Source organism: Aulonocara sp. 'chitande type north' Nkhata Bay, linkage group LG13, assembly GCF_057382095.1.
Source record: "Aulonocara sp. 'chitande type north' Nkhata Bay isolate Kocher_YH1m ecotype deep benthic linkage group LG13, A_spYH_male_GT1.1, whole genome shotgun sequence".
NCBI lineage: Eukaryota > Metazoa > Chordata > Actinopteri > Cichliformes > Cichlidae > Aulonocara > Aulonocara sp. 'chitande type north' Nkhata Bay.
In genome coordinates, this window is record NC_141356.1 from 6,459,753 (window position 1) to 6,484,518 (window position 24,766).

Sequence of the window (24,766 nt, forward strand, 5' to 3'; positions counted from 1 at the left end):
AACAGAAAAATACATTTCTGATTGGCTTGTAAATGAAATGCTATTGCTGCGTTTTTTCTTTCATTTTTTTTCCAAAATGCAAACTTTCAATTTAAAATAGATGACTCTGCAGAGAATTTACCACTATACCACAGACATGTTGGTTTTCAGGAGGCAGAAGTGACCCTCTCTGGATGAGACCTTGGTTAGCAGACTGGATCTGTAGTATGTTAGGAGGCAAGGCACAGACATACATATTTGCTACAGTGCTGCATAACAGAATAAATAATGTAAGGTTTCCACTTGGCAAAACTGAAGAAAAAAACTTTCTTGATGGTGTTAATGTCACAGCAAATCGTGTTATTTGTTAAACTGTCAAACGATTCCCCAGAAGACACCAACACCACAAACCCAATGATGCGGTCCAGTTCAGAGACTCATATGACTCAAGCAGAGGTGGGTGAGTGGATCCAAATATCGATAGTAGCAAAACCAATGCTGGTAATGGATTTTTTCCTAGAAAAGAGCAATATTCTTTAAACATGCACTAAAAAATGTCTGAAGCTTTTTGTGTTGACTGTCATATCACATATTCATATTTAGCCTATAGAACATTTAAACAATAGAAGTTGACCCAAACTGCTTTAGAGACAGACACATTTCCCAAAACCTGGTTTTAAAATACATAAAAAGCTGAAAGGTGTGTTTTGTTGTGTTAACTAATTATTGTGGAAAGTAAAAAGTCATAGTGATTTAGTGCTCATTAAAAAGTGTTCAGAATTTCTAAATTCATCTCATTAATCATTACATACTGCTCTCTCCTACATGAACTGCCTTTAGACACTATCTGTAGAGAGCATGCTTTTCTCTGTGCCAGCCTGTAAACATATTTTTAATGCTGCTAAACTTGGGCATTTTAACAAGAGAGTCCATGGAGAGCCCTGTTTGGAGCCAGCCTCCAGTTGCCACTCCAGGAACTGCAGTTTCTGGCACTTCCATGTTGTTTTTTATTTTTCAGCCCCAGTGGTTGCTACTTGATAATAAACTTAGGATTACATTTACTTTGGTATAAAATAAATGTCATGTAAGTCATGCAAATATTGCAAAATTTGTATTTTTGTCTATAATTTAAGGTGTCTGCTTTGGACTATTCTGTCAGTTATTTTAATAAATACTGCATTTATTTGATTTAGTGTTCACTTGGAGAACAGGAGATTTCGAGGGATGTTTTGGCAAGTATTGTATGAAGAATAGAACATTTTATTCTTGACTATCTAATAGATTGAGTTAGCCAACTAAAAGCTTCATTTGAACATTTTAACTATAACACAGGTTCTCATCAGTGGATTGAGCTTTGATCAATTTCAGAATATTAAATTTCAAAGTGACTTTTGGGCAAAGACAGATGAGAAGCCCTGTTCATTTCTCAATCAAAGTAGCAATTAATACAAAGAAGAAATGCTGCTGAGAATGTCGCCTTCTTACTTTTGAATGAAACTAAGAGATCATTTCAGATATTCCTATAGGTACAAAAACCAGAAGAATGTGAAGAATATTACACATTTTTGATCCAATCACTCTCACGGAAGAAAAAAAAGTAATCTAAACCTTCCTAAGTTCCTAAACACATTATGATGGTATAATAATAAATATCAGCTTTGCAGACTGACATGACTTTAGAGAATTTATTGAGGGCATAGTTCATATTCAATTAAGAAATGAGTATGTAGCCAGTATGGTGGAATAAATAAGTCTAGTACACACTAGTTCGTACAAAGCCAGATCATTGGAATTAGAAGAGATAATAAGGACTAAGTGATGAATATGAGTCACTCAAGCTGCACTGTGAACGGAGGCGTGAAGCCAACTGTAGCATGCAGGCAGCAGTACTCTCCGCTCTGCCAGCACTGGGAAAAGGGAGGATTCAGAGATCCGCAGCTCATGACCGCCTTCAGTGTGTGTAGCCTGATTTTTGTGGCGTTACCGATAGCCTTAAACACCTCCAGCAGCATCACTCTGCTGTGGACGGTCGCTGAGGAAGCATCGATTATTCGGCGTCGTTTCTGGTCAGGATTGTCCTGCAGTGACCACCGACTGACTGCTGGACTGCAGCGAGCATTTGAACCCCCACCAGTGGTGCCCAGCGTACCCCGAGAGCTCAGACATGCCATCTGTGTCGACTGGAAACGTTGCGGTGTGCTCCGAAATTCGCTTTACTACTTGAGGGAATCAAAGTTGGTGCAATGGAGACTTCCGGGAGTGATGCGGCGGACGCGTACTTAAGAAAAGCCGAAGACAGAGAATACGATCTTGAGCATCTGCCTCCACTGCTGGAGGATGAGGTGAGAGGGAGCGGGGTTTTTAAAAGGAAGAAGTTATAACTAAACATTGGCGTTTGTTTGTTTTAAAAAGATACCGGTGTCGATTGCTTGGAGCATCCAAATGATATGAAACAGCCTCTTTTTGTGTTTCCTAGAAAGCTGCTGGTTGAAATTCTTAATCCTCTTAGTGGTTAAAGTCAGCCAGAGAAACGTTCTTAGGGCCTTAACATTTACGATGATTTAAGACAAACAAGGGATCGGAATCGACTTGCTCACTGTTTAAATGCGAGTAAAAGTCAAAATGTACTCCAGAAATAATTTTAATACCTAGACTTAAAAGGTTTCAGGTTTTATCTGCAAAACAGTCTAGTATATTTAGAGTAACCCATTTCCTGCCAGGGTAGCAGAAAATACATCTGGAAGAGAATGGGTGGAGAAGGGTTTGGTGTTGTGGACGGAATTTAATATACTTGTTGACTTTTTTTTTTCTTTTTCGGACACACTGGGTTATGTTGCATATCTGACATATCTGTTTAAGGTAATCTCTCTGCTCTATGGTGTGGAAGATAAAAAACAACTTTTGGAAATTCACATTAAACCAAATTCTCAATACTTTATATAATGGTACCAGACAGCCTTCCTAAAGAGTGCTTCCAAAGAGCTCCCATTGGGAATGATAGGGGATGCCCACCTTATGTGTAAAATAAAATAGGGTTCCAAATTTAAACCATCAGCAGTCTTTAGTGTTTCTTTGTTAAATTGAATAATCTTTTTGTATTTTATTTGTTTTTTAAACAGAGTTTCAAATGATGCATGATGAAGGAATACCATGTTCTGAGGATTTTGTTTGTTGCTGTTATGAGCACTTCTTCAAGTGCCAGAATTGAAAATTGTCCTCCTCTCCCTCTGTGTGCATCTTTACACCATAATACAGGAGAACAAGCCCTCTCTTTTGCCTTTCCTCCCATTACTGCAGTGCAAAGACATGCACCACACCAAGAGCCTCACCAGAACCTTGAAACTCAGAGGCAAACTTATATAGGACAGCACATTTAACTTGAGGGGGGTGAGAGAAACTAACGTTCCCCTGCACTGTTCTCAAGGGAAACTGTCTATTTATGGGGCGGCTGCTGCTGCTGCTGCTTGAAGTGGGACTTTTCTGCCCTGTAATTTGGCTCTACCCCACTCGATCACATCAGTATGCTTTGTTCGCAATCTGTTGCAACTCTGCTGCACCTACAAGACAGTCGTAAATCAAAACAGATAGGCCCTTCTTGTGCAATCAAAGATAAAGCAGTGATTGTCAGTGAGAGCAGAGCTGTAGATTATCAGAGAACAGAAGCGTTAAGACCTTCGGAGTTAGAGAAAAATGAAGCTGCTGTGATATAAATACTGTCATGAAAGAAAAAAAAAAATCGTCCATGGTTGGTAAAGTGCTAGATATAGTGTGACAATCACTTCTTTATGACACCGCCTCCACGCACACACACGCACTCGTTCTCCACTTCCACTCTTCTGCCTGAGTTAAGGCCAGCTTTTGTGTCCACTTGCAAACTGTAGAGAAGTTCCTGTAATAATCAGACCGCAGCATTATGCTTAATGCTTCATGGAATCTGTGAGATCACTGCGTCTGCTGGGGTAAATGGGGCCAGTGGAACACAGACGATGCAGTGTGTTGCTACAGGTCTGTAGATTCACTCCATGGAATTAAGCGTGCAGGATGCTATATTATATGGGGCGATCGTGGCTCAAGAGTTGGGAGTTCGCCTTGTAATCGGAAGGTTGCCGGTTCGAGCCCCGGCTTGGACAGTCTCGGTCGTTGTGTCCTTGGGCAAGACACTTCACCCGTTGCCTACTGGTGGTGGTCAGAGGGCCCGGTGGCGCCAGTGTCCGGCAGCCTCGCCTCTGTCAGTGCGCCCCAGGGTGGCTGTGGCTACATTGTAGCTGCCATCACCAGTGTGTGAATGGGTGGATTACAGGTTGTGTAAAGCGCTTTGGGGTCCTTAGGGACTAGAAAAGCGCTATACAAATACAGGCCATTTACCATACCAGATATTTTCAGCTGTTAGCGCTAATGAATGAAGGCAAACATATCTTGTAAAGCCTTCAACTTTAGATTATGTAGCGTCTTAGTTACAGTCATTTGTAAGTTTGAGTTATCTTTTTCAGTGTTAATCAAGGCATGAGTCAGTTTCCAAGTAAAGACCCGTAGGGGCATATAAACACTGAACATGTTTACGTGGCAAAGATTTAGTTCCTCATAAAAATGAGACTTATATTGTAATTATTACAATGAGTGTCAGAGTGTCCGTTTTTATTACAGTCAAAGTCAAATGTAGTCAACGTTTGTGACGGTGAAGTCAAGCCTGGAAGCATTTTTGTGGCTAACAAGCTGTGCCAGGCTCCTGCAGATACATCCTGAGACAGAGACCGGACACTCAAAGAATCAAACTGAATTTCTCAGAGACATCTGCAACAGGAAACCCTTTTTAAAAATCTTTATTACTGGGGTAAAGTCAGCAAACTTTTTAAAAGTAATCCTTTAAATGCTTAAACTAACAGAAAACAATGCCTCACAAGATGTCAGCTGAATGGTAAGAAGACTGGTACCTACAGTACCAACAGGAAATGTGTCATTCTGGCTTAAAAGCTACTTTTCAATTCAACATCATGTTTTGGTTATTGCTCCTTAATGTTAATGCATCACTCTTACCTACATGAAGGACCTGTTGAGGTGGGAAAGTTCACATTGAATCTGAGTTTAAGATGTATAAGGTAACATCAAAGTTTGGAAGCCAGCCATGATCCATTATGAAGAGTTGCATATGCTCTGTATGTCCTAATGATGTCAAAGTAATCTTTAAAATAAGAGCACGAATCACCAGCCGACAAGCTGGACCTGTGAATCAAATTAATGTGGCTCCTAATATAGTCCAATTTTATTTAAATTTTGATTGGTTTTAAGTCTAGGGTTCCATTTCTATAAAACACACTCGTCAAGGTATACAGTGGGGCAAAAAAGTATTTAGTCAGCCACCGATTGTGCAAGTTCCCCCACCTAAAATGATGACAGAGGTCAGTAATTTGCACCAGAGGTACACTTCAACTGTGAGAGACAGAATGTGAAAAAAAAATCCATGAATCCACATGGTAGGATTTGTAAAGAATTTATTTGTAAATCAGGGTGGAAAATAAGTATTTGGTCAATAACAAAAATACAACTCAATACTTTGTAACATAACCTTTGTTGGCAATAACAGAGGTCAAACGTTTACTATAGGTCTTTACCAGGTTTGCACACACAGTAGCTGGTATTTTGGCCCATTCCTCCATGCAGATCTTCTCGAGAGCAGTGATGTTTTGGGGCTGTCGCCGAGCAACACAGACTTTCAACTCCCGCCACAGATTTTCTATGGGGTTGAGGTCTGGAGACTGGCTAGGCCACTCCAGGACTTTCAAATGCTTCTTACGGAGCCACTCCTTTGTTGCCCGGGCGGTGTGTTTTGGATTATTGTCATGTTGGAAGACCCAGCCTCATTTCATCTTCAAAGTTCTCACTGATGGAAGGAGGTTTTGGCTCAAAATCTCACGATACATGGCCCCATTCATTCTGTCCTTAACACGGATCAGTCGTCCTGTCCCCTTGGCAGAAAAACAGCCCCATAGCATGATGTTTCCACCCCCATGCTTCACAGTAGGTATGGTGTTCTTGGGATGCAACTCAGTATTCTTCTTCCTCCAAACACGACGAGTTGAGTTTATACCAAAAAGTTCTACTTTGGTTTCATCTGACCACATGACATTCTCCCAATCCTCTGCTGTATCATCCATGTGCTCTCTGGCAAACTTCAGACGGGCCTGGACATGCACTGGCTTCAGCAGCGGAACACGTCTGGCACTGCGGGACATCTGCTGCTGCCTATCTTGGCCAGGTCTCCCTTGAAAAAGAGGTTTTTAATCTCAATGGGATCTTCCTGGTTAAATAAAGGTTAATAAATAAATAAATAAAACTGCGGGATTTGATTCCCTGCCGTTGTAGTGTGTTACTGATGGTGACCTTTGTTACTTTGGTCCCAGCTCTCTGCAGGTCATTCACCAGGTCCCCCCGTGTGGTTCTGGGATCTTTGCTCACCGTTCTCATCATCATTTTGACCCCACGGGATGAGATCTTGCGTGGAGCCCCAGATCGAGGGAGATTATCAGTGGTCTTGTATGTCTTCCATTTTCTGATGATTGCTCCCACAGTGGATTTTTTCACACCAAGCTGCTTGCCTATTGTAGATTCACTCTTCCCAGTCTGGTGCAGGTCTACAATACTTTTCCTGGTGTCCTTCGAAAGCTCTTTGGTCTTGGCCATGGCGGAGTTTGGAGTCTGACTGTTTGAGGCTGTGGACAGGTGTCTTTTATACAGATGATGAGTTCAAACAGGTGCCATTCATACAGGTAACGAGTGGGGGACAGAAAAGCTTCTTACAGAAGACGTTACAGGTCTGTGAGAGCCAGAGATTTTCCTTGTTTGAGGTGACCAAATACTTATTTTCCACCCTGATTTACGAATAAATTCTTTACAAATCCTACCATGTGAATTCATGGATTTTTTTTTCACATTCTGTCTCTCACAGTTGAAGTGTACCTCTGGTGCAAATTACTGACCTCTGTCATCATTTTAAGTGGGGGAACTTGCACAATCGGTGGCTGACTAAATACTTTTTTGCCCCACTGTATAATAAATTAAAGACTAATGTGTACAGAAAATACAATAGAGACCATAAAAGAATGACAAGGGGTTGAATTTCAAAACCTGCCATGTCTCTGCTATACAAAGCCAAACATTGTGAAAGAAAATAAAATAATAAATGGCTGCTTTATGAGTCTCCTTTCTTTCCAAACGTCTGTGAAGCTTATTAGTCATCCAGGTCATTTGTCTTTTAGATGCAGATGGACCACCGAGTCTTGTCCCATGGAGGTGGCTCTTCTATGTTATGCCATACTTTTTTGAAGTGGCTGTTTGGTCTCTCCAATGTGGAGGTCTGGGCATTCCTCGCTGCACTGTACAGCATACACCACATCGTTAAGTTTCTGTTTAGGAGTTTTGTCTTTGGGATGAACCCGTTTCTGTCTGAGTGTGTTGCTGGGTCTGAAATATACTGGGATGTCGTGCTTGGAGAAGACTCTCCTGAGTTTTTCTGATACACTGGCTACATGGGCTTAAATCTGGGACTCTCCACCATTTGACCCTAGAACTGAAGAAGTCAAAGTCAAAGTCAAAGTCACCTTTATTGTCAATTCTGCCACATGTACAGGACATACAGAGAATAGAAACTACGTTACTCTCAATCCCTAGATAAAATAGCAAATGAACATTTAAATATAAGAGTGATTAAAAAATGCAGGTAAAATAATTAAAAAGTAAAAATTTAAATAAATAAAAGAAGCTTCTCAGATGAGAGGTGAAATGTCTTCAAGCAACTTAAAGAAGTCCAGACGCTTTGCTTTCCAAGCTCCTTAGACTTTCTTTCCAAACCTTTAAACAAAATGTTTTTTTTTTAAATAACTATCATTTGCACCATATTTCATGTTCCAAAAATCATCTGTCATGAATTAAATAAGATTTAGATGCAAAAGCAAACATAATCTTTATGTGTTACTTACATTAATCGATCGATGGATCAGTTAATATATCATAATATCCTTAGGAAGTGTTGTGCACAACCACTGAGAAACTAAATACTAATACAGAACCATATTTTTTATACACCAGTTTAAAAATTACCATACACATTGGTCCTATAAATGCCATGCATTATCGAAATATCTGGTATATTGCATCTTTTATGCTGTCTCCTTTTGCATGCTTCTTCCACCATTCACCCCCAACCAGTTGCAGCAGATGGCTTCCCCTCCCCGTGCCTGGTTCTTCCTGTTAAAAGAGAGGTTTTCCGTCCCACTGTCTCCAAATTGTTTGCAAGAGATTGTGTGCATGTTGGCGTTTTTTCCCCCCCAATAATTTTAGTTATTTGATATTAAGATGACAGAAAGCTTCAAAAGAGACTGCAACATCCATCATTTGTAGCTTCATCTACAAATGTACCCTTCTCTATGAAGCCAGAATCACTCAGAGCAAAAAGTTCAAATTTTTGCAGCAGTGTGTTGATTTGCATTTTGCAGAGACCATAAAACAAAACCAAATCTGTCTCTGCTGTACTGTAAGTTGTATCCATGCTGTCCAACACCTTTTACCTTTTGCAATAACACTTTTCATTTGAACTGTAATGCTTCCTCTGCTGCTGTTGCCTCCACATGGCCGCTGTGCTATGATGCACATGAGTCACTTTCACTCCAGCATCAACCTGTTGGATCAAGGTCCTCAAGGGATTAGGTAGAACTTCAGTCTCTGCCGTCCCCTCTGTTCAGCAGGAAGTAATGAGGTCAGAGCTTTTAACGTCTACTTTGCACGCTCTCTATTTACATTTTAATAAAGCCGTTTCACATGAGTTGGCTGACTGAAATGCAGTTGAGAGCAAGAGGCTGTTTGATGGTGCATTTAGGTGCTCATGAGGGGAAAAGGAAGATGTGAAAACCCTTCTTAAACTAGTTGAATCATTAAATTATAACTGCATGGATGTGCATTAATGTGGATCGCCAGGACTGACTTGGAAGCTCAGTTTTTTTCTGTCTATGCGGGTTCGGTGCCCGTTATTGAAGATAGCTGTTGCGTTTTGCCCTCTTGTGTCCCAAGCTACAAGCTAATAGGAAATGCGACCAAATGTTAAATAAAAAAAGGGCAAAGAGCTCTTTATTAATATTTGCCTTCACACACACTGTATTAAATGGGAGCATTGGAGCAAATAGTGTTCCTTCAAAGTGTTCATTGTTGAAGAAATTCTAAAGGCAAGCCCTTATCCCTAACCTTAACTACATATAAACAAATCAGGCTTCAACTGTGGATCTTATTTAGTGTACATACCCACAGTTGTGTGTATTTGTGCTTTGTCCACAGGAAAATGTTTCTCTGGCAGACATCCTTTCTTTGCAGGACAGTTGTCTGTCTGAGGAGGAGGTGTGGGCAGTGTGTGCAGAGTGTGTTCTGGCCCTGCAGAGCATCAGACCCTCCCACCTCTTCCACACACTGTGCATAACACCAGACACTTTGGCCTTCAACGCCCATGGGAATGTTTGCTTCATGGAGCAGCTCAGTGGTGAGTCTATAGCTCAGGCTTGTTTCCTGTGTTCCTTTTTTAGACATTAACCACCTTTGTATATGCTAATTACAGGCAGTTGTTATTGTTTCTGACTATTTTCAGGGCATTTTTCATATATATAGAATTTTACTTGTCACTTGTTAGTAAAGCTGAGTGCTGAAGCTCACACATGCTAAAGGGAGAAATCAGTTTTATACTTTGAATATAGCAGATCAGATCAGAGCTACAGATTGTGCCTAAATTGCAGCTCGAGCTTTTTTTTCTGACATACAGAGAACAGGCGCCTTTTTCCCCCCTTTAGTGATTTGTTGCCCTGATCTGTATCACTTTCAATTTGCAAATTTCTGCCTGAAAATACTCTGTTAGTGTCTCACTGGATGCGCCGCGCTTTGCCGAGGTCGGCAGGTCTGCCCTGATTTGCACAGACAACATCTTTTACCCCATCACAGGGCTGCAAGGCCCAGTGACATTAAATGAAAATACTCTGTGAGCAACTATTAAGCCTCACCTCTTCTATTCTTCTTGTCTCCTTTGCATCTCATCACATATATGAGCGCTTGCACTGCAGCGTGCACATACTCCGTCAGAAATTGATAAGCATTGATTAGATCAACAGGGTTGCCAGGGGGATTGTTGTTGTGGTAACAGCGTGGATAGCCTAGCAGCACTCGGCCCGCTCACACTCGCAAACACTTCACAGCCGCCGTGGCATCCGTTAAAGTGGTTGCATCCATTTTTAATTTCCACGCATCTCTTCAGTCAGTAATAGAGACGCTTTGAAGTGATGTCTTGATTACTCTGTCAGCTGAAATTCTTCGCAGTCTCGTTTGTTGCCATGCTTTATTGGATTGTGTTCAGTCCGTTGGCTATGATTCACACTGCGAGAAGAGAAAGAAACTGCAGTGCTCACATTACCCTTCTTGCGTTAGTTCTACTGAATAGAGTTCATCTATATCGTTCATCAGTGCACCGCATTCCCAGCTGTCCTTGCTGCACGGCTCCCTATTGATTCCTTTTAATTGAACTGTTTGTCAGATCGCAGTGCAATTTCAAGCAGACACATGGTGTATTGGTCAATCCCATGCCCACACACACAAACAAACGGGCTCTAACGCTGTATCACAGAGTGACCTTGAGGGGCTTTGATGACGGGTCTCAGTGGGAACAACAGTTGCAGCGACACTTTAATGCTGTTTATTTCAGATGATTTACTATTGCGGTAATATCAGGAAGGTAATTGGATGTCATGGTGGGTGTTTTGGCAGCGTTTGCATCGCCAGAGCAGAGACACGCTAACAAAATGTGCTCTAATGGTTTTTTTATACAGCGATGACCAAGAAAAGCCGCGATTTTTCCCACAAGGTTTCACATCGCAAGCTGTTCAGTTTGTGATGAAACGGTGCCGGCTGTGCGCTGTGGGAAATACGATCAGCACATTTGGAAAGCGTGATGAATCTCTGGTATTGCTTGGCTCATGCTACCTGTTGTGTTAAAATGCTGTAGGCATACATGACTCACCAAGCTCCCACCATCACCCTGGAGGCAACTGCGTCACTGACAACGGCTGTCTTTTTTTTTTTTTTTTGTTACTCGCCTTCATTGCCCATTTCACTGTGTTACAATATGTCCTGACTTCTTGTCCTTTTTTCTTTTTTTCTTTTTTTTTGTTCTTGTCTGCCCTTTTATCTTTAATGTTTGATTGAAGATTGAGCTTTTTTGATACATATATATACACATATATATATACATATATATATACATATATGGAGCTGGATAGCGTAGTGGTTAGACTACACGCCTTTGGAACAGAGGATCGCAAGTTTGATTCCTGCCTGGGGCGTCTGTATCCAGTAAGGGTCCTAAGGCTAGACCCCCTATGCTAAGCAAGCCTACCGCAGACATGAGCGAGACAGATAAATATGAAGGCATGCCGGCTCGGACGTCGCCCGGATCAACAAGGTCCGCGTCAGGTGTTGAGGAACCAGGGCACCCTGACGAAAAGTGGGCTACTGGAACAAGAAGGCATCGGTGGGCAAGAGACGAAAACATGCTACTACGCAAGTAACCCCGGCGGAAGGGGCTACATGAATAGGATGAGGGACCTATGGATTCTTCGATACCCAACATCCACAATGACGGCGAAACAACTAGTAGCTCAGTGTTCCAACATTCGAAAGAAGGGACTGCTCTCACAGCTAGAGATTGACGAGGTACAACACAAATGCTACGGCAAGGAGGAGTCAGGACGCCAGGTCAGGGGGGCGATATCATCACCCCCACCCGAGATTGGGTACATAGCCCCAAGTGCGATAGGAGAAGGATCGTTGAGTGCGAGAGGAACTGACCTGAAAAATAGGATCATGGCCAAGCTTGAAACCTGGATCCCCCGTAGCCGGTTACCAAGATTACGTGAAGTACCCTCAGAAGGTCTGCTAGATGATGTTAATGCAGCACTACGGGCAATACCTACAACCACGATTACCGACACTAACAAGCTGATCTACAATACGGCAGCAGTGATCAGTGAGATGCTTGGCTACAAGTTGAACAGCGACAAGGGGCAGTACCCTCCATGGAGAAGGAGGCTAGAGGGCAAGATCAAAGTAGCACGGAGGGAGGTTAGCCAACTAACGGAGTTGCAGCAAGGTGCGACAAAGAAGGTGCATAAGAAATACAGCAAGCTGTCCATACCTGAGGCCTTGGAAACTGCCAAGCAAAGACTCACAGCCTTGGCCAGCCGCTTGAGGAGGTACACCAGAGAGATAGAAGGCAGGAGAATAAACCAGCTGTTCTCCACAGAACCAGCAAAGGTGTCCTCTCAGTGGCAAGGGAACAATAAGAGAACAGCACCACCAAGGCTGGAGACGGAGCAATACTGGAAGAGCATATGGGAGAAGGATGCAACCCATAACGGCAATGCTCAGTGGCTAGAGGATCTGAGGGCAGACCACAGCGACCTCCCTGAACAGGGTCCAGTAACCATCACAGTGGCAGATATCCAAGAAAGGGTCTCCAGTATGAAGAGTTGGACAGCACCAGGGCCCGACATGGTTCACGCCTACTGGCTGAAGAAGCTGACTGCACTCCACGAGCGTCTGGCAGCACAAATGAACCAGCTGCTAGTTAACGAGAGACACCCGGAATGGCTAACCGAAGGTCGGACGGTCCTGATCCCCAAGGACCCCAAGAAGGGACCGGTCCCCTCCAACTACCGACCAATAACCTGCCTCAGTACTACATGGAAGCTCCTGTCAGGCATCATATCGGCTAAGATGAACAGGCACATGGGTCAATACATGAGCGGGACACAGAAAGGAATTGGCAAGAATACCAGAGGCGCAAAACACCAGCTACTGGTAGACAGAACAATCAGCCGAGACTGCAAGACCAGACTGACCAACCTGTGCACTGCCTGGATTGATTACAAGAAGGCCTATGACTCAATGCCCCACAGCTGGATACTGGAATGCCTAGAATTGTACAAGATCAATGGGACCCTAAGAGCCTTCATCAGGAACTCAATGGGGATGTGGCGTACAACACTAGAGGCCAACTCCAAGCCCATAGCACAAGTCACCATCAAGTGCTGGATCTACCAAGGAGATGCTCTGTCCCCACTGCTGTTCTGCATAGGCCTGAACCCCCTCAGTGAGATCATTAACAAGACTGGCTACGGATACAGACTACGGAACAGAGCAGTTGTCAGCCACCTCCTGTACATGGATGACATCAAGCTGTATGCCAAGAGTGAACGAGACATCGATTCACTGATCCACACTACCAGGCTATACAGCAATTACATTGGAATGTCGTTCGGACTGGAGAAGTGTAGTCGGATGGTAACAAAGAGAGGGAAGGTAGTCAGAACTGAGGGGATTGAACTACCAGAAGGCAACATTGCAGACATAGAGGACAGTTACAAATACCTGGGGATCCCGCAGGCAAATGGGAACCATGAAGAGGCCGCTAGAAAGGCTGCAACCACCAAGTACCTGCAGAGGGTCAGGCAAGTCCTGAGGAGTCAGCTGAATGGTAAGAACAAGATCCGGGCCATCAACACGTACGCCCTGCCCGTGATCAGGTACCCTGCTGGGGTAATAGGCTGGCCAAAGGAGGAGATAGAAGCCACTGACATAAAGACAAGAAAGCTCCTTACCATGCATGGAGGGTTTCACCCCAAGTCCAGCACCCTGAGGCTGTACGCTAAGCGGAAGGAAGGGGGCCGGGGACTGGTGAGTGTCAGCACCACAGTCCAGGATGAGACAAGGAACATCCAAGAATACATTGGGAAGATGGCCCCAACTGACCGAGTGCTCAGTGAATACCTCAGGCAGCAGAAACCCAAGAAAGAGGAGGGAGACGAGGAACCATCATGGAAGGACAGGCCCCTGCACGGTATGTACCACCGGCAGATAGAGGAGGTGGCTGATATCCAGAAATCCTACCAGTGGCTGGACAAAGCTGGACTGAAAGACAGCACAGAGGCACTAATCATGGCAGCACAAGAACAAGCTCTGAGTACAAGATCCATAGAGGCTGGGGTCTATCACACCAGGCAAGACCCCAGGTGCAGGCTGTGTAAAGATGCCCCAGAGACAATCCAGCACATAACAGCAGGGTGCAAGATGCTAGCAGGCAAGGCATACATGGAACGCCATAACCAAGTGGCCGGCATAGTGTACAGGAACATCTGTGCCGAGTATAACCTGGAAGTCCCGAGGTCAAAATGGGAGATGCCCCCAAGGGTGGTGGAGAATGACCGAGCTAAGATCCTGTGGGACTTCCAGATACAGACGGACAAAATGGTGGTGGCTAACCAACCGGACATAGTGGTGGTAGACAAACAGAAGCAGACGGCCGTAGTGATCGATGTAGCGGTTCCGAATGACAGCAATATCAGGAAGAAGGAACACGAGAAGCTGGAGAAATACCAAGGGCTCAGAGAAGAGCTCGAGAGGATGTGGAGGGTGAAGGTAACGGTGGTCCCCGTGGTAATCGGAGCACTAGGTGCGGTGACTCCCAAGCTAGGCGAGTGGCTCCAGCAGATCCCGGGAATAACATCGGAGATCTCTGTCCAGAAGAGCGCAGTCCTGGGAACAGCTAAGATACTGCGCAGGACCCTCAAGCTCCCAGGCCTCTGGTAGAGGACCCGAGCTTGAAGGATAAACCGCCCGCAGGGGCGTGCTGGGTGTTTTTATATATATATATATATATATATATAAATAAACAAAATACAGTGAGAGAGAAAGAAAGAAAACTAGAAGGAAGAGTAGAAGGAACTAAAAGGAGAGTGGGGTAGGCAGGGTTTGTGGAAATGAACGGTCGTGAGAGATTGGATCAAAATGTCAAAGGAAGAGAGAATGCTAACAAGGTAAGGGAGGGACTGATGTTGGTGACATATTGTTGAAATTCCAAAATAATTATTAGAAAAGGGGATAAAGGATGAAGAAATTAAAGAAAAGACATGAGGAGGGGAGAGAAGAGGGAGGATGATATGGAACAAAGGAAGAGAGAAAGAGGAGATGAAAATGGGTAGGTGCAGGAGATGAAAGACAAGGGGAGATGAAAAAGCAAAGTATGAGAAAAGGAGTGACAAAAAGAGAGGTGAGGAAAGAGCAATTTAAAAGAAACGGAAGGAGTAAAATGAAAAAAGATGGGGAAAGAAAAACAAGCAGAGAGTAGAGAGAAGGAAAGACAAGGAGGGGAATGATGAAAGCAAAAGGAAGGAAGATGGCGGGAAAAGATGAGTGAGTGAAAGAACAAAAGAGGAGAGGAGTCAAAAAGTTTAAGAGGTCTGGAGAGGAGATTGGAAATAGAGTAAGGAAGACACGGGAGAGGAGAGAGAAGGAAAGGCAAGATGAGGGGAGAAGAAGAAAGCATACAGGTGAGTCAAGGCTTGAGAACAAAAAATCAGGTGAAGTTAAACATAACTTTAAAAAAAAGGATGAGTTGAAAGAGGTGATAGAAAAGGAGGTGAAAGGGGAGAAAAGCACAGAAATTCACACTGACCTCTGAACACCAGGAAGAGATAGCCTAGCTCTAGCAGACAAGCCCGCAAATTGTCCTGACCCACTTTATTCCCCTTCTGCCTTTTCCGTCTTTTCCTGAGCTCACTCGAGGGAGTGGATGTTACATTCGTAGTGATGTTTTCGTGCATCTGGATGTCCAGTCTAAGCGTCAACCTATTTCAGGAGGACAAAGTGAAGAATGCAGAGCTGCTCCTCTGTGCCTGCTTCCCTGCTCTGATCAGCAGATTGCTCATGTCTTGTTCGCCTGGGATTATCTCTGACACACGCATTAGGCAAATGAAGGGAAGCGTCTGCACTAGCCCACTGGACCGTTGTGGTTTAGCGTGCTGGGTGCATATTTCTCTGATTTGCATCTCATTATGGGATATGCTTAGCAAGTAGGTTACAGTACAGAACTGACATGACTGTACGTCTGAGTGTTTACATCAAATGGCCTGTTTGTTCCCCACTTTGATGAAATGATGATGTTTGCATGCTTAATGGTGCAGTTAATTGGTATGCTTTCAACCTGCAGACGATCCAGAAGGCTCCTTCGTGCCGCCTGAGTTTGACAACACGGGCAGCACGTTTGAGGTGAGAAATGCTGAATCTTCTTACTCGATGTGGTCAAAGGGACAGTGCAGTCATTCACCCCTGGGAGTTTCTCAATACAGCACACAGTGGTGATGTTGCTGAAAGAGAGGAGAGTGTTGTTTGTTCTCTGCTCTCACCTTAAACTCCATGCAAGACAGCAGCCATTCAGTTATATGCCCACCTCTGTGACCTCGAGCTGTGAAACAGTTATATTTGTGAACTTCCTAATTCCAAAATAGTTTATATTTTTATAATTTTCACAATAAATTCTATCTGTATGTCTGTAATAATTAGCCCTTTTTTTTTCTCTTTATTCCCCCCTCCAAGTATGCACAGTTTATGGCGGCTCTAAAACAGCTGTTATTCATTTGAGCACACAATTCAATAAATGAAACCATTTATTTCCAAAGTGAAAGCTGTGCGTTACATCTCTGAAGCTTTAAACTGAATCCATTTATATCCATGGTTTGATACATCACATAGAGACTGAGATGTGGAAATCACTATAGATTCTGGCCAAGTCAGTGACATTCATTTTATTGATTATATGCTATTTAGAAATATTCTGCAAATAGTCATACAGACTAATGTGTAGTTACTTACGGCAAGAAGGTTGTGTTTTTGGTAGCATTTACGTGCATGGCATTCTGTGTGTACACACGATCGCTCGAACGGTTGTGAATGAATTCTGATAAAACTTTGTGGGGAAACTAGGAATCAACTAAACTAGGATTCTTACAGACTGAAGTGAAATGGACCAAAATTGATTGATTGATAATACTTTATTCATCCCGAGGGAAATTGGGTTAAGGCTGCCAGCCGTACCAGCGCCATCTTACCCTTCCGACCATACATGAATTACACAAACATCACATGGGGAAGACAGGTCAGAGAGGTATAACAATGGAAAATGCACAACATGAGGAAAGACCATACCAAATCTGTTAAGAAACACTGTAAAAAGCACTGTATAAAAATTTTAGATGTCATGTTATATTTGACCTTTGACTGCTCTTTCTAGGTCAGTAGATTGAACTGAATGTCAAAGTGATAACTATGTTTCTTAATGTAATTATTTCCATTAAGAACATAAAGGCACATAGGGAATGATGTATGGTGATCCTAAATAGCGCGTTATTTTATTATGACTGTGTTACAGTACATACATAATAACTTGAATACGTGTGCGATGTTCCTAAATAATGATTATTTGCACAAATTTCAAGAGTGTAAAAATGGTTTGGCAGGAACTAAATCAAAACAACTGATTACATGTTCACGTCTATGGCAATGTCATGCATACAGTTTGTGCAGCTGTAAATTTAACACCAGAATATAAAGTGTGGATTCATTATGCAATGCACAGGTTTGCATACCTGACATACTTTCAGCTGAGAATCTACACTGGCACATTATTGTTATTGTTCAGAGTAAATTATCAGTGATCTAGGCAGGTGTAAACAAAACCACTTTTATGAAAAAAGTCCGACTTCCCAGCCATAGTCGAGGTTTTTTTGTTTTTGCACCTTGTAGCCGCTGTGCAGATTAACAATGTGCCATTGAGCAAACTGTCCAGATGAATATCATTTATTATTAATCACTGTGTATGTTGATATTTCATCACAGTTACGTTTCAGGCAGGCACACTTTGAGAAAAGCCTTTTTAAATATTTTAAATGCGTGTGTGCTATCTGCGATTTTTAACCAAATAGCAGGTTACACACCATTTTGCCACTTTTGATTACTCATATACGCACGGTCAATTTCACTGCAGTTGAAGAGATCTGCTGCGAATCCTGCCCTGAATTACACTTGACTACATTATTCTGAGAGGTGTTTCTAATTTGTTTTCCTCCCCATTTACATTCACGGGCGGTGCGAAATGTCAGAGACACCTGAATATAAAGCAGTTCAGTCTACACCACCACTAAGTGTGACCTCACTGCTAAAACATTAACACCTACATCTGTGTCAGCAAGAACATGGCAGTATATTATGTACACCATAACAGAAGAGTTGTATCGGATTACATTATATTCATTTTGGATGGGTGGATTAGCAGATGCTTCTTTGCTTTGAGTCAGTCTGAAGTGCAGGAATCAGCCTCACAGCTCATGCCTGATACACGGTCTGACCTCTTTTAACTGACTATAATCCCAGACCTCAGTGATTCACTTGGCTGGTACACAGTATCATCATGACAAACACAAACTGTGTCCACAGCTATGAAAATAAGCTTACAGTTTAATTCAACCCAAATTTCCCTTTAACATTCAGCAGTCTAAATCTTAAAACAGACTGGATCGAGTTGTTCTTCTGACTAATGCGTTTAAGCACGAGCCTCTTTATCTACGAATTTGCATACTTTTCATTGTAAGGTGCTTGCAGCTCCAGGTGTAAACATGTCTGAGTACTCTCCTCTGCACATTTATCTTTGTTCCTGCTGCAATTCTTTTAAAAGTAAGTCTGCATTTCTCTCACTGGGCTTAATAAATGTTCATCTCCATTATGTATCCTTTTTCGCTGTGGCTGAGTGCAGCTGTGTAACCACTCTATTCATCTTTTTAGACTTCTCTGTACATCTATGTCTGCTGTATTATGGATACAGCACTGAAAAAACTTTATTGTTAGGAAACAGACAAATGCCTTTCATGCGACTGAATTCTAAAGCTTTCTGCTTCCTCCGTAGAAATGCAGAATTCAAATGTGAAAGTCGCACTGTGCCACTGAGCGGTGCGACTTTTCTCACCACCGCATGAATACATTTGCAGCAGACTTATGTAACTGGATTTCAAAGTAAACTGTGCGTTCTAATTTTTTGCAGTTTTTCTAAAGAACTTCTTCTTCTTGCACATTTGTTTACCACATAAGTATGGATCGAGCCCACTTCAACTGTTGGGAGCGATAGTTATGTGTGGGTCATGAACTCCGGAGCACCTGGTACATATCCACTGCTGTCTCAGGGCTGACCATAATATCCACTGTCAGCGAAGCAAAGCAACACAAAGGCTCCGTCATAAATATGCCTACATGGCAGCGATGCATAGCAATTATGGCCTATAAAGTCGTTACGGGATAGAGTGTTATTTTGAGCTTTTCTAAACTCATTCATGGATTCAGATCTCTGTGTGTACTGTAAATTCACAGCTGCAGCTGCTTTGTGATAATGACAGCGTTGTCTCCCTGTCTGCCCCCGGCTACAGGGCCATGTTTATTCTCTGGGCTCTACGCTTTCTGCCGCACTGAACTTTGTCATCGAGCCAGAGCTGGAGGCAGATCTGGGAGAAGAAATCCAGAGGCTGCTGGAGCAGATGCAGGAGGAGAAGCCTGAGGACCGGCCGCTCCTGCAGGTACAAAAAAACCTGCTGACTCTTTATTACTGTTAGAATGATTTATAGAAAGCTGCGTGGTTTAAACTGCATGAGACAGCTGTGAAATAATTAGAGGTCTCGCTTCAGAAGGCGTTTTGTCCTGGGATCACACTAAAATCATTATAACTTTCACACAAATGGGAAAATTGGGTGATTTGCCTTTTTGACATGTAGTGAGACAGGAAAATATGGTTAAATATGAAATGTGTCGTGTTGAACAAATAGGAAAAGAACTGAAAAGCAATATCTCGTCATGATCTAATACGATGGATAATGATTGGCCAATAGCAATGTGTAGCCTGTACCGATGCTTTCCTCACATATATCAAGCCAAACAGTACATCCCAGCAGAACACGGAATCACTATTGCTTTACAGTCAGAACAAATATATGGATACTTTGTGTGATTATTGTAGTATTAAATCATGTCTGCTTTTCAACTATTAGACAAACTGACAGTCCATATTACTCCAGTCAGTCCGTGCTCTTGAGCAGCATCAAGTGGAAATAATGTGTCACTGCAAGTTTTGCATTTCACTGTCAGCCTCTTACAAGATAAACCTCAATGAAAAAGAAAAACAGAAGTAAAATTGCTCATTCTAAGTGGAAAAAGGTGTTATATGATTGTAATATGTACTACAACTTTATGAGAACCCTCTCAGAAGTCTGCGTATAAGCATACAGAATAAGGCTCATGAAGAGCTCATGGTAACAAAATCGCAAAAAAACCCAGCAACTAGTCAATGATTATGAGCAGTCATCCCTCCAGAAACAGCTAATTGGAAGGGGTTGCCAAAACACCCAGGCAAAAGTCCAAATCTAGAGATAAACAACAGATTTCAAAAAGAAAAAAGGGAGATTAAACACTGAAAATATAGACAAAACTGCATAAACAGATAAAAAGTCCAAAAATGCTCTACAGCTCTAACATAGATGCCAATAATCCAGTGAATATCCACGCAGTGAAACACTGTGTATGTATGTGATGTATGAAAAAAATATGTAGGAGAAATACATTTATTCACAACTACTTGAAAAAGTAGCACATACACACGGTACTATGTATGTGTTGTCTGTTCATGTGTTGCAAACCTGCAAATGTAACACTCCCACAGGACATCCTGTCTCTGGCTGAAGGACGGCTGTCCCGCACCTCCTCTGCAGCTGTATGCCGCAAACTCTCCTCAGTTGGACGACGCGTGCTCTCCATTGAATCGGTTTCAAACTTTCAAGGTTATCATGTTCATCACGTGTATTCAAACAGATCGCCGCTTAGTCTCTTCCGTGATTTCTCCTGCTGTTATTTTCTTTCTTTTGGCATCCACAGATGGGCAGGAGAGCTCCTGGGAGGCGAGATGGCAGCATTCCAAACCTAAATGTCTTCTTAAAAGACTGAGCTCAGATGACAACACCAAAGATCAGCATGACAGTTCTGTTAAAACAAATGGTCTGTCCAGGCAGCAGGTATGGAGCAAGTTTTTAAAAATGTAGCAAGCAGCTGGAGGAAGAAATATTTTAAAAACCTGTACTGCCAGCAAACAGCTTTTCCAGAATGTTATTGGTACCTATTCAGAGCCGTTTCATAATTGAAATATATGTTTTATTTCATTTTCTGACTGTGTGCTAAATGAGCTAGTGATGCAACATCATGTCAGAAAAGTTATTGGCAGATTTAAGCAACATGTTAACACATTCCTTAAAGGAATCATATACAGTATTTAACTGTGTTTGCAAAGAGTAGAATATTACTATACAACTTGCTTTACAAGATTTTATTTACATTGTTGTTAGAATTTCAAAAACAACTTCTACTATATATACCCCTATTAGATTACCAGAGTTTGTACAATCATAAAGAGCTTGAAAGTCAATATTTGGTATGATCACCTTTATTCTTCAACACAGCTTGAACTCTCTTAGGCAGCTTTCTTGGAATTTCTTTAAGTAATCTTCAGGAATATTTCTCCAGGCTTCATGAAGGACAGTCAGAGCTCTTCTTTGGATGTTGGCTGACTTTTATTCTGTTCTCTGTCACGATGATCCCACACCACTTCGAAAATGGTGGTGTGGTCCATGACAAAGCCGCCACCGTGTTTTACAAATGACATTCACTGTTGTACCTCTCTCCAGACCTCCTCTGTGCATATTGACAATGATTTGAACCAAAATAATTCATCTCTCCATAAAACCTGTTTCCACAGATTCTCAGTGCAGTTCTTGTATTATTTGGCACACCTCAGCATTTTCTCCTCGTTTCCCTTGCTTAGAATGATTTCTTGACAGTTTCTTGATCATCTGAAGGGTATCTCTCAGATCTTAGCTGGATTTGCTCCAGTTTCTGAAGGACATGACTTTTAGATAGTGTTCATCTGCTGCCATAGATCATTTTTTAGCTCTGTCTTTTCTTTTTTTTCCTCCTCTTGTCCAATTACCTGAAATTTCTTTAAGGACAGACTGCAGGACAGACCTTCAGAAAGCCTGAATAACTATTGCTCAAGAAAACTTAAAAATACAAGAAAGTCTGACTGCTTGAAAGAAAAACATAAAGAAATGTAGAGTGGCTTAAGATCTTTGGGCAGTGCTGTATATTTGCACTGATGCTCATATTAAGCTTTGCAAAAGTTTCAAATCATAGGGACCTAATTTCTATCAGTAATCCCTAAAAGCTCGGGCTTCAGATGCTCCAAACTCTTTGGCCATATTTGTATCCATAGATCTGTGTGATGTCAGAGAGAATATCTTCATATGGTCACCTTAGGCACAAAACTCCAGAATACAATATAAAATTGTAAAGCATAACAATATCAAGAAAAAAAACTATGGAGTTGAAAAAGGGCAGAATTGAGATTTATGTTCTTTCCATTTCAGTTTGCTCAGCTATCTAAACTATGGTTTCTGTTTTACCATCTAGATAATTAAGTTTATTTTTTGCCTTCAAAACAGCTGAAACCAATCATAATGTTCTCGATCTGCAGCTGTGTGGGGGCTGGGATTCCACTCTCTGGGCTGAGGACATGGAGGGCAGTGAAAGAGACAGCTTGATCTTGACAGATGAGATGGATTGCCGTTCTCACAACAGCTCCCCAGTGAGGAGGAGAGCGCAGCAGAGGCTGAACAGAGTGAGGGGGGCCCTTAACCGCTCCTGTTCTGTCCCGGACTCCAACAACCCCCCCTGTTTCCCCCCTCCAAGTCACGGAGACATCAGTATACCGGTTTCAGACCTCACTGAGATAGGAGCAGACGAGCACTTGAGCTGCAAGTCTGTGTGGAGTAACAGACTTCAGAGATTCAGCCGGGGAAAGTCCTGTGAGACGTACCCACACTGTAACAGTGAGGACTGCTGGGAAATGTCCAGAGAAACTGAGGATGCTGCCGAGACTGAACACACCAATATTCAAGAGTGCCACGAAAGTCAGTGTGAGGAGTGCGCCCAGGACTTCATACAGGACTTTGTGCAGGAAGTACAGGATTCCTCGTCCTGTACTTCCCTGAACATGGAACAGGACTCTTCTGAAGACCAGACTTCACTAAACCACAGTCTATACATTCCTAATAACTACATGACCAAAAGCATGCTGTTCCTGAATGAAGAATCTCAGGATGAGGTTAGCCATTGCCAGACAGCCTTTAAATTTATGGCTCTATGCTCACATCACATATTTGCTTGCAGAAAAACAACAGAGGTCTCAGGTGAAGGCTGAAGTGGGCTCAACTTTTTTGTATCCTCTCAAAAAAGCTTTGAGTTGGCAGTTTTAGAGGAATAAGAAGGGAAGAGCTGGGTTCATTTCATAGTCTTTAACTGCATTGTATGACCTATGTCAGTACAGGATCTTTGCTCATGTTAAGATGGCTGAAAAGCTTTGGTGAAAAATGCTTGAGTGGACGATGATGATAATTTAAGATTGTTGAGCTTTCACCATGCAGCTAGCCAAGGAGGAGATTGCTAAGATTATTAGGGAATAAAAAAAGTCCAGAGTACTTCGCACCTTCTAAAAAAAAAAAAGGTGGAGAGAGATACAGTATTGTAAAACTGTTACCTGATTTCAGATTTTTGCAAATAATTAATCCTCTTTGAAACAGCTTAGTCAGATGAAAAGCTCACCCACACATTTTTCACACCCGCAAAACCATAAAATTAGAGTCAAGTGACAGAGTAATCACATAGGTACTCAGCAGCAATAGAAGCATTAAAAAATAGATTGGAATTGCTCCAGTTAGAGTTAATTAGGCCTTCTGAGGGAGCATCTGAAACTCTTTAATCTGTAACACATTCCCTTTTTAAGATCGGTTTGTTCTTGTTTTCTTTCCAGTGGATCTCTCTAAGAGAGTTGCTTGCTCGTTGTGGACGGAGGCTGACAGTTAATGAGCTGTGGGCTCTGTGTTACACCTGCCTAACCTCACTGCAGAGCTACATTGACTTTCCAGGTGATTTTACCCACTGTGTTCACAAAACCAGGAAGAAACTATCCCTGCAACAGCAGTTTTCTCTTCATTTTAGAGCTAGCGCTTACAATAGACTTTTAGAAAGTTCCAAAGCGGAGAGAAAAAAACTGACTAGAAATATTATGCAAATTACGTTGCATGGTTCTAGCTCACAATTCTTCTGTGCAGCTGATTTCTCTCTTTTCTGTTAGCCTATTTATGCCTGGACACGGCGCATGTGGGCTGCAAGGGAGAAGTGCTTTTTTTGAAACCTAAAAACATAGGTAGGTACTTCTTAGTCATCTGCTGTTGTGTTTTTCATGTTTTTTGGGGAGGGATTTGCAATCTCTAGTTGTATACTCTCAAAATACTCACTGAAAATGCACTCTTATCCAACGTGTATGAGTATATGTTGACTTTAGGAACTAACTGTAAGTGTCCTTTGCAGGATCTAGAGATGAATTTTATCTTGCTCCTGAATATCAAGAGCATGGAATTGTAACAGAGAAGGTCGGTCTGTCAGAACTGCTTTCATTAATTTTTAAAGCGAAATTTTAAATAATTTATTTCAAATTAACCCCCACCCGCTTCTTTTTGTTCTCGTCTGTCTTTGCTCAGGTTTGCGTGTATGGGGTTGCTGCCATTCTCTGGGCCACAGCCAAGTTCAGTTTATCACCTAATCAAAAACTGGCGATGCCTCGGAAATTAAAGAGACTGCTCCTGGAGATGGCTAAGAGGACGCCTATCGAGCGACCTACCATCGACATGGCTAAAAAAGTATCATAACCCATTATTATTATTATTATTATTATTATTATTATTTAAAAAACATGAATTGTCACCTTAATCTAACACTATGAGTTGCTAGT

The 24,766-nt window shown here is 42.2% G+C and overlaps 1 protein-coding gene across 1 annotated transcript in view; it reads left to right on the forward strand.

Moving 5' to 3' along the window:
• The first annotated feature begins 1,892 nt into the window (after positions 1-1,892).
• The window catches only part of kndc1 (kinase non-catalytic C-lobe domain containing 1), a 53,251-nt gene continuing 30,377 nt past the window's right edge, over positions 1,893-24,766 (forward strand). The window contains exons 1-11 of the mRNA XM_086258393.1: positions 1,893-2,321; positions 9,301-9,499; positions 16,046-16,104; positions 19,308-19,454; positions 20,591-20,708; positions 20,803-20,939; positions 22,451-23,080; positions 23,786-23,900; positions 24,110-24,181; positions 24,346-24,407; positions 24,516-24,674. Of these exons, the coding sequence (XP_086114519.1) occupies positions 2,223-2,321; positions 9,301-9,499; positions 16,046-16,104; positions 19,308-19,454; positions 20,591-20,708; positions 20,803-20,939; positions 22,451-23,080; positions 23,786-23,900; positions 24,110-24,181; positions 24,346-24,407; positions 24,516-24,674 (1,797 nt within the window). The 5' untranslated portion in view covers positions 1,893-2,222. The remainder of the gene's footprint in view (positions 2,322-9,300; positions 9,500-16,045; positions 16,105-19,307; positions 19,455-20,590; positions 20,709-20,802; positions 20,940-22,450; positions 23,081-23,785; positions 23,901-24,109; positions 24,182-24,345; positions 24,408-24,515; positions 24,675-24,766) is intronic.